This window comes from Acyrthosiphon pisum, chromosome A3, assembly GCF_005508785.2.
Source record: "Acyrthosiphon pisum isolate AL4f chromosome A3, pea_aphid_22Mar2018_4r6ur, whole genome shotgun sequence".
NCBI classification, from domain to species: Eukaryota; Metazoa; Arthropoda; class Insecta; order Hemiptera; family Aphididae; genus Acyrthosiphon; species Acyrthosiphon pisum.
This window is the reverse complement of record NC_042496.1, coordinates 29,901,743-29,911,368: the sequence shown is the minus strand read 5'-3', so window position 1 is coordinate 29,911,368 and position 9,626 is coordinate 29,901,743. Positions and strand designations below refer to the sequence as shown.

At 30.4% G+C, this 9,626-nt stretch overlaps 1 protein-coding gene across 1 annotated transcript in view; it reads left to right on the top strand.

The window, feature by feature from the left end:
- The window catches only part of LOC100570193 (fatty acid synthase), a 32,766-nt gene that overhangs the window by 3,530 nt on the left and 19,610 nt on the right, over positions 1 to 9,626 (top strand). Inside the window, exons 2-17 of the mRNA XM_029491053.1 lie at positions 2,155 to 2,292; positions 2,406 to 2,558; positions 2,669 to 2,842; positions 2,916 to 3,116; positions 3,192 to 3,430; positions 3,487 to 3,717; positions 3,779 to 3,976; positions 4,158 to 4,286; positions 4,345 to 4,581; positions 4,669 to 5,088; positions 5,214 to 5,518; positions 5,595 to 5,739; positions 6,228 to 6,341; positions 8,967 to 9,075; positions 9,138 to 9,386; positions 9,445 to 9,621. Of these exons, the coding sequence (XP_029346913.1) occupies positions 2,157 to 2,292; positions 2,406 to 2,558; positions 2,669 to 2,842; positions 2,916 to 3,116; positions 3,192 to 3,430; positions 3,487 to 3,717; positions 3,779 to 3,976; positions 4,158 to 4,286; positions 4,345 to 4,581; positions 4,669 to 5,088; positions 5,214 to 5,518; positions 5,595 to 5,739; positions 6,228 to 6,341; positions 8,967 to 9,075; positions 9,138 to 9,386; positions 9,445 to 9,621 (3,217 nt within the window). The 5' untranslated portion in view covers positions 2,155 to 2,156. The remainder of the gene's footprint in view (positions 1 to 2,154; positions 2,293 to 2,405; positions 2,559 to 2,668; positions 2,843 to 2,915; positions 3,117 to 3,191; positions 3,431 to 3,486; positions 3,718 to 3,778; positions 3,977 to 4,157; positions 4,287 to 4,344; positions 4,582 to 4,668; positions 5,089 to 5,213; positions 5,519 to 5,594; positions 5,740 to 6,227; positions 6,342 to 8,966; positions 9,076 to 9,137; positions 9,387 to 9,444; positions 9,622 to 9,626) is intronic.

Sequence of the window (9,626 nt, the reverse complement as noted above, 5' to 3'; positions counted from 1 at the left end):
AATAAAAAATGTAATGGCATTGTAAATTGTTCATCTACCAAATCATTATAATTTTAATCGTTCATTAACAGAGAGCTCACAAATAATCGACCACCATAGATGATGTTCTTGATCAGTGATTACATTGCCATGGAGACGATTAATATTATATCATCCATATTAGTAAGGGCTGTTTTAAAAATAAAATGGCTTTTTTTAGGGTCTTCCCAGCAATTATTCGAATTTTTCTCGCTGTAAAAACCATCCTTGGACTTCAACGAACATTAAAAAAAAAAAAATTGGCCAAATTGGTCCAGGCGTTGTTGAGTTATGCGCTTACCAACACATTTTGCGATTCATTTTTATATTATAGATTATATAAGTATATTATATCGTATATTATATCTTACAATATTATGGATTAGGTATATTATAAAATCAGTACATTAAATTACATTGGAAATACGACCTTTAAACAGTAAAATATACAAGTTCCTATTTTAATACAGATTGACCTTTGTAGTAAATGATTCAATTAGGTAATACATTTTTTATATCATTTTATTATTCAATATTTTATTAAAATGGGAGTGCGAATTAAGCGAAATCCATTATCTAGATTGTTTCAGTTTTATTCTATTTATAGAATAAAATGTTTTAACACCCCGTTGACGAAGAAAAGATATACCTACGATTTGTAAATACACAACTTTTTGAGCTACGTAAACTTCGTGAACACTGGAACGTAATGATTTGATAGTCATAATAAATTATTAAAGGTAAGACAATTATCAAAAGCGATAAACCTGCAAGCTACGCAGCTGTGTTCTGTCATCGCGTAATTTTAGACTGCCGTAATATTATTCCAAAAGTAATATTATAACAACTTTAATAATTTATCATGTTGTAATGAAAGAAAATAATTTTATATTTATTGAATTATAAATTGGTAATTCTATAAAATAATAAAATGTTTAATAAGAGTATAAGATAGATATTTTTTTTAATAGTCAATGTATTAAATTTAAAAAGTTAATTTATAGATGACGATGTTAATTTTTATGGAATTTGAAGATGACAAAAAGAACATTAGTTAATGATTAGATGTGTAATTTTTCAGTTTATATTTTTAGTTTCATAATTGTTTTTCTGAATCTGTCGTATCTGCGTGTTCACGTGTTTAAAGTAAAAGTAATTTGAATTAGCTAGCTATGAAAATTCAGTTTCTTTATTTCATTTGTTTGTTAAGTTCTCAATAATTTGTAAAATAATTCCAGACAATTTTTAAGCACTTTGGCTGTATTCTGAAGGCAACACTGCAAACATTGTCAAATGATTACAAGTGTATTTTATTTTAGCATACCTACACATTATTCAGTTTGTATTTTTACTTAGGTTTACTTTGGTCAATTATATAACAGTTATAAGTACAATTTACATTGTTGATTTACTATATAAATACTATTTATTATTCAATAACTTAACAATATACTCATTAATGTTATATAATTGAATAAAGGGAAAATACAAACGGAATAATGTATATGCTAAAAAAATACATAATATGTTATCATTTGACAATGTGTGCAGTGTTGCTTTCAAATTGCTTAGAAATTTGCCTAGAATTATTTTATAAATTATTGAAAACTGAATAAACAATTGAAATAAAAGAACTTCATTTTCATAGCTACTAGGTATATACCTAGTATTTTTAGAAAAGTAGCAAACCATTTCGTTTTAGTGCTTACAACATAAGCATTAAGCACAAATAATTTTAATTATTTTTAACTTTTAAATAACTATTGACATTTTTCCTATTTACTTGTAATAGATAATAATATTATTATACCTATTGTTAATAAATTAATCATGGGATATATTAGCAAAAATTATTAAAATAAAATAATTTGATATATTTTGAATTATTAACTGTTACCGCTTAATTGAAATACATCGGTGAGTTTTCAATAGCTTTAAACTTATCGGAGCCTATTTAATATTATTTATTATTATTATACCCAAATTACAAAGGTTGCAACAAAATATGATTAGGTATTTGCTATTGAGTGTATACATGGTATATAAGCCATCGTTGTAACAATTTACATTGTATTGTTATTATTGATTTAATTATTGAAATAATTACCTACCTAATAACAATATATTAATTTGCAGGCATGTTGGAAGAAAACGAAGTAGTTATATCAGGAATTTCTGGGCGATTCCCAGAATGTAGCTCTACTGAAGAATTTAAGCAAAAATTGTACAATAACGCTGATTTATTGACTGTTGATAAAAGAAGATGGTCCCCAGGTTAGATTTAATTTCATGTCTGTAGTATTGTTTACACTACCTAGTCTAAAAAAGAAAATGATTTATTTTCGAGTTTAAGATTCAATGTATATTGAATACGTTTTATCATTTAGGCATGTATGGAGTTCCACCGAGAACAGGAAAATTAAAGGAAATAAGCAAGTTTGACGCAGAGTTTTTTGGAATTCATTCAAAACTGGCTAATGCCATGGATGTACAACTAAGAATTTTACTCGAGGTTACACACGAAGCAATAGTCGATGCAGGTATTTTTATAAGCTACATTGTATGGTACGAGAGCTACTATTATAGGAAATGTATTTTGTAGTAAGCATTTTATATATATTAATGACATATTATCATTTGACATTCATAGGAGTTAACCCACAGGATATACGTGGAACAAGAACGGGGGTGTACGTTGGTATGATGACCACCGAATCGTCGGATTATTTTGAACGTACACCAGAAAAAATGTCTGGATATGAAACTATCGGTGCAATTAGATCTATGCTGGCTAACAGGCTTTCATTTCAGTTCAATTTTAATGGTAATTATTAATTATTAAAATGTTCAGTATAAAAGAATTTGTTGGTTACGAACTTTCAAATAATTTTGAACAGGTCCGAGTGCTGCCATTGATACTGCATGTTCGAGCGCGTTATTTTGTCTACACGAAGCCATAACTGCGATACAGACGGGCCAATGCGATGCAGCTATTGTTGCAGGAACTAATTTGCTCTTAAAACCGGCTGTTTCAGTCATGTATCATCGGTATAATATGCTTAGTCCTACTGGAACAAGTAGACCTTTTGACATTGGTGGTTAGTTTAGTCGACAGGATGTATTAACGTTTACCATAATTAAAAAAAACATAATTATTTATATAATCCATTTAGCTAATGGTTACGTAAGAAGTGAAGCTATTATTGCTCTTTACATAAGAAAATCGTCAGATGCCAAACGTATATACGCGACTGTCGTAGGAACGTCGACCAATACCGATGGGTTCAAAATCGAAGGCGCAACATATCCTTCACAGTCAGTGCAAAGTCGGCTAATCAGAGATACTTACGCTCGTGCAAATTTAAATCCCAGTGATGTCCATTATGTCGAAGCTCACGGAACAGGGACCGGTGTAGGTCAATTGTATTAATTTTCACGATCATTTTTTAAATTATCTTATTAATATAGGTTGGAGACAAACAAGAGTTGAACGCCATTTCGGATGTATTTTGTGTTGGCCGTAAAACTCCTTTGCTTGTTGGCTCAGTTAAATCAAATGTGGGCCACGCAGAACCAGTATCGGGTTTAGTATCGATAGCTAAGGTGCTTTATGTATTGGAAACAGGGATTATTCCTGCTAATATTAATTTTGAAACACTGAACCACAATATTCCAAAACTCGTTAGTGGAGAACTGAAGGTATTATCACATATTTTGTTAAACTAAAATTAGATTGTATTAATTAATTTAAATGTACTAGGTTGTTGATAAGCAAACACCATTACCAGGAAATATGGTTTCTATTAATTCATTTGGCGTTGGAGGTACAAACGTTCATGTTATTCTAAGAGGTAACGATAAAAAAGCGCATGCAACGCCGTTGCCAGCACTTGAAATTCCGAGGCTAGTATTTTTGTCAGGACGAACTAGAGACGCATTGACTGAACAATTTGAGACCGTTAGTAGTATATGATAATTTATAATTTAGTCTATAATTCTATCGAACCTACTATAATTTATCTGTATGCATGTTCAATTAATAATATACATACAATATTAGTTAAATATTATATTACCTTAAAATACTATATTGCAACTTAAGTAACTACGCCTAAATAGATATGGTATTTCTTTTTTAGGTAGAGAGCTATGCGGATAACAATGATCTTTTATCTTTGATTGATGATATTTACAAATCTCCGATTCCCGGTTACAAGTTTTCTGGATACTCAATTCTCGGGGAAACTCCTCGGAATGTTGAAATAGCTGTAAGTTTTAAGTTAATTAGAAAACTGATGAAAAAAATTAAACTTATATATATTCTAGCAAGGAAACGTTCCCGGTGATAAAAGGCCAATCTACTTCATTTTTCCAGGAATGGGAAGTCAATCGTTAGATTTAGTCGCTGATTTAGTGAAGTTTAAAGTTTTTAAACAAACTGTAGACACTGCACATTCAATTTTAATTCCATACAACTTTAGTGTTAATGATTTATTTTATAAATCCGATGAAAATACTTTTAAAAGTATAGTCAATGTTACGATCACAATTATTATTGTCCAGGTAACTTTAGCTACCTAATTGCTAACTAAATATTGTATGCGTATAACAATCATGTATTGTTTTACATAAATATTGTTATTTTTTTAGATAGGTCTTGTTGATATCTTACGCTCGCTTGGTATCAACCCCGATGGTATCATTGGCCATTCAGTTGGTGAACTTGCGTGTGCATATGCAGATGGTTGCTTCACTTTGGAAGAAGCATTGATGACAATGTACTGGAGGTCTAAAATTTTAACACAAATTAACGTTCCAGCTGGAGCTATGGTTGCAGTAGGACTATCGTGGGAAGAGATGCAAAAAAGACTTCCCGCTGGTATAATCGCTGCTTGTCATAACAGTGCAGACAGTGTTACTATTTCAGGACCTAAAGACGTAACTTTGAAATTTGCCGAAACTCTAAGACAAGAAGGTATATTCGCTAAGCCCGTAGACTCGATGGGATATGCTTTTCATTCACCATACCTACATGAACTTATACCGTTGTTAAAACCGTATTATGATAAGGTACATAGGTTAATAGTCTTTATTACTCGTTAAAAAAAGACTTGATTATAATTCCCTTAGGCACTTTCCTCATTTATTTAAATGATAGTTATTTTAATATACGTACCTATTTTATTTTTATGTAGATAATGGCCAATCCTAAACCAAGATCCAGTCGATGGAAAAGTACTACATTTCCCGAACACAAATGGAATACACAGGAAGCCCAGTGCTCGTCAGCGGATTACCATTTAAATAATATAAGCTCACCGGTATACTTTCATGGTGCAATGAAGCATGTACCTGAAAATGCTATAGCGATTGAAATTGCCCCTCATTGTTTATTACAAGCTATTTTGAAAAGATCACTCTCTCCTACAGTTACAAATGTCAGTTTGACTAAAAAAACGGTTTCAAATCATGTGAAATTCTTATTGGAAGCAATTGGAAAGTAAGCATTTATTTATCTGGATTCTTGAACTTTATAATATTATTTTCATGTTAAAATATGATTCTATTTATTATAGGTTATATATTGCCGGAGCAGAGCCGCAATTAAAAAAATTGTATGGGAAAGTTGAGTACCCAGTAGTTAGAGGAACTCCAATGATATCTCCAATGTTGAAGTGGGATCATTCAAACGACTATGTAGTGCCCAATTTCGTCGAAAAAGTAATTTAAAACCGTTAAAATATGTTTTTTTTATAGATTTTATCACTCAGAAAAAAATTTTAATAGTTTTAATGAAAAACAGGCATAATTATTATTGTTTTCGAGCCTATGACGTATATTCATAAAAATGTGAATATTTCTTTAATCGAAACATGAAACTTGTTCTTAATTAATACAATGCCAAGTATAATGTAATTTATTACATTTTTACTTAAATTAATGATATTTATGTAAAACGAATAGTATATATTATTAGTAAAACATTATTAAATTAAAGACGAATACTTCTTATTAAATAATTATAATTATTTTTAAATAAATTATAACGCTGAAAATTAATGATACCCAATCCTTAAAAGTAAAAATTGTTTTTTTTCTGAGTGTATGCATTTAGATTTTAGGTATCTATGTATTTATCTTTATGTATTTGATTAATCGTTTATAATTGAGTAATCCAATTTTATTCAAATGTAAACTTTTATTTTTAGAGTTCTGGTTCAGATGATAATCAAGTTGAAGTTGATATAAAAACAGATGAAAATAAATATTTAATCGGACATACTATTGATGGTCGTGTACTGTATCCAGCTGCAGGATATATAGTATGATTACCTACAATTTTTTTTTAATACTTCTTGTTTCAATGTTATTTAAGATACATTATGATATCCATACAACGAAAACCGCAGAATATGCCTTTATAGATATAGTGTGCTTTTTCTAAGACACTAAAAACTAAAAATGAATGTACATAAATATTATTGTTTAACTTTAAAGTTTATGTCTAGAACCATTTTTTTTGCATATAAGGGGGATGAAGTCGATCGTGTTTGAATGAAAATAACGTTTTAATATTTTTATTATAATACTGTAGTGACTTATCAGTGTGTGAAAAGCATAGGCGGAAATCCATTGACATTTCTTGGGCTAAAAAGACCTTATTCAAATAATATAATAGAAATCGAAACATAAACTTCATTGCGTATTTGCGTCGCATATTTAATTCAATTGAATGAGTCCAATCTGGATACAATAAACTTCTTCTTAACCTCCAGCACTAAATATCTTGATAAATAAATGGATAATGATTAATGAGACTGATAAATATTCTCTGGTCTCCATAGCTCATAAAAAATTATTGTGTTCTTATGGTCGCTGCTTGAGTCTATATTTTAATAAAGGGGAATATTTAGGCAATGTGCAATCACATACCCGCTGACTGTGGTCTTTGAGTTAGTACTTAGCTGTAAATGATTAGTTTGAGTGCAGTAGTATTATACTAATACAGGTGTCGGTTACTGGGCTATCTATACCCGCGTTGCATGTCAATGGCACCACCGCCAACCTTGATAAGCGTGATGTTTTGCTCAAAACACGCTTCACATGAAAAACGCACGCCTCATCGAATGGTCTGATTATATTAATTTTTATTTTGTGGATGATTATCTACAGCGCGCATTGGATTTCAAATATTGATTACGTTGCCTATAATGGCTCATAGTGGCAATATTTAAGCGGTACGATGCAGGCAATTTCTTATCTCGTCTTCACCGACGTTAGGTTTGTGTTAGTTGTAAATGATTATTAGTGTGAGTGTGGATCAATAAGCGTGTGGACGAGAGGACTAAGTTTTATAACACTCGTACGCAATTGCACAAGTTATCGAAACTGACTTTGTTTTTGTTTTTCTAGTCCCCCCTCTCCTACGAAAAAACCAATAAGTATCGTCTCGATTCAATTTTCAACCAGAAAACTCCCAAAAGTTGAAAATTGAGGCGATTTTTAAAGTGAAACTTCCTGCCAGGGGTACGAAAAAAAAAAGATTATGTGCGTCACGGTGGACCGCCGTCACGTTGATATAACGTAGTTCATAAAGCTAGTAAATCACGGTATAACAGGTTCGATCCCGGTTAGGAACAACATTTTTGTTGCTTTTTTTTTGGTTTTCGTGTCTTCACGGACGATTATGACACCTGATGATCTATTATATTATTAAAAATATTAATTGTTATTATATTTCGTAATCTAGTTAAATGAAACATGATAAAATCAAACGAAAAAAATATGCTGTTAAGGGGATCGCATGTCACGTATTTTTCGTACGTTTTAGAATAATAAGCGGTGGTAAATTACACATACTTCCGAATCTCCGATTTAAATTTTTAATATATGTATGAATTCTTTTGCAAAAAACTAGGCTTTCTAGGAAGTCGATTTTCAATTTTCAATTGTAAAGAACCATAAAATTTGGATATTTTTTTAAAAAATATCATGAAATAATTGCATTACATTTGTATTAAATTTTGGGCTTTTTGCGTTTTATATCAAAAAAGTGGTGCCTACAAAGCATAGTCTAGAACCTTACGAATTCAACTCTTTTTTTCGAAATTACAATCAAACTTCAGGAAGTATGTTTAGTTTACTACCGCTTTTGGTAGTTTTTATAGGTGATGTATAGAAGAATATATTTCGTTTTTCTCGATTTATTGACATGTGCGTGTGCGTGCGAGAGTTTCACACGATAGATTCCAAACGTATCTACGCACATTAATGATAATTTACTTCGCACACAACCACACTGCGTAACGAGTAAAAGACATCGAATTGTCTATACACAACCCCTTATTAAATCGCCACCTTCAATCCCCTTAAGATCATGAGATTCGTTTGATTTTGGCATGTTTGATTTGATAAGGTTGATAAATATAACAAAAATTAATATTTTAAAAATATAATAGATTTTAGTATTTTTTTTGGTTTTATTCCACAAAAACCAAATATTCTACCAGTTGAAAAACTGAAAGAAGTTTCACTTCATCCTCGCGCACTCGTTACACTCACAGTTATTTTTCTCTTCTAATAAGTGATGAAGAACAAAAAACATACATTATTGTAAAACCCACTGCTCTGAAATAGAAATAGGTATATAGTATTTTTTTGTAATGACAATCATTTTTGGTATATGAAAAATCACCTATTATAGTTAAAATAAGGACAAGTTTCAAATCAAACAGAATAGTTTTTTTTTAAACTAACATCATTCAAAACCGATTCTTACAGTTTTTACTGGATTTTTGGTTTAATAATATAACTATTATCACAAGAAATTATATTAAAAAATTACGATATTGAAAAATAGATTTATAAAAAAATTTTCCTCATTTGGTTACTAACTGATAGCATTTATATTTATGGTATTTATTTGTATACGAATTGTTCAATTGTAGACATTAGTGTGGAAAGCTATTGCCAAATTACAAGCGAAATGGTATGAAGATGTTCCAGTCATTTTCCATAATATAAGATTTCTTAGGCCAACAGTTCTTAATATTGAGGGTACATAAAATCATCTTAGGTAATTTTATTTTCAATTAAATGTATGCTATTTTTGTATTAAGGCAGTGTTCTGTTCAACATTAACATACTTAATGGATCAGGCGAGTTTGAGCTCCTAGAAGGAGGGTCTTTAACAGTTTCGGGTTGTGTAAAATTACTAAACGAAAGTTCTGAAGAAAATCAAATGGAACATCTCACTACCATTTCAGAACAAATGGATTTGAATTCTGATGATTTTTACAAGGAATTGAGACTTCGTGGATATCAGTATAAAGATGAATTTTTAGGTTTTGTGAAAGCAAACACAGAAGGTAAGCTTTACAAACGATTAGAATACAAGATAAATATTACTATGTTGTTGTTTTTTAGGATCCAAAGGTAAAGTTGCGTGGACTGGAAATTGGGTATCGTATATTGATACACTTTTACAATTTGAACTTATATCTATCAAAACTAGAGAACTTCGTTTACCAACTTACATCAAAGAAGTTATAATTGACCCCGTGTACCATAAGCAAGTAGCTAAAGGATTGTTTAACAGTAAAGGTAAT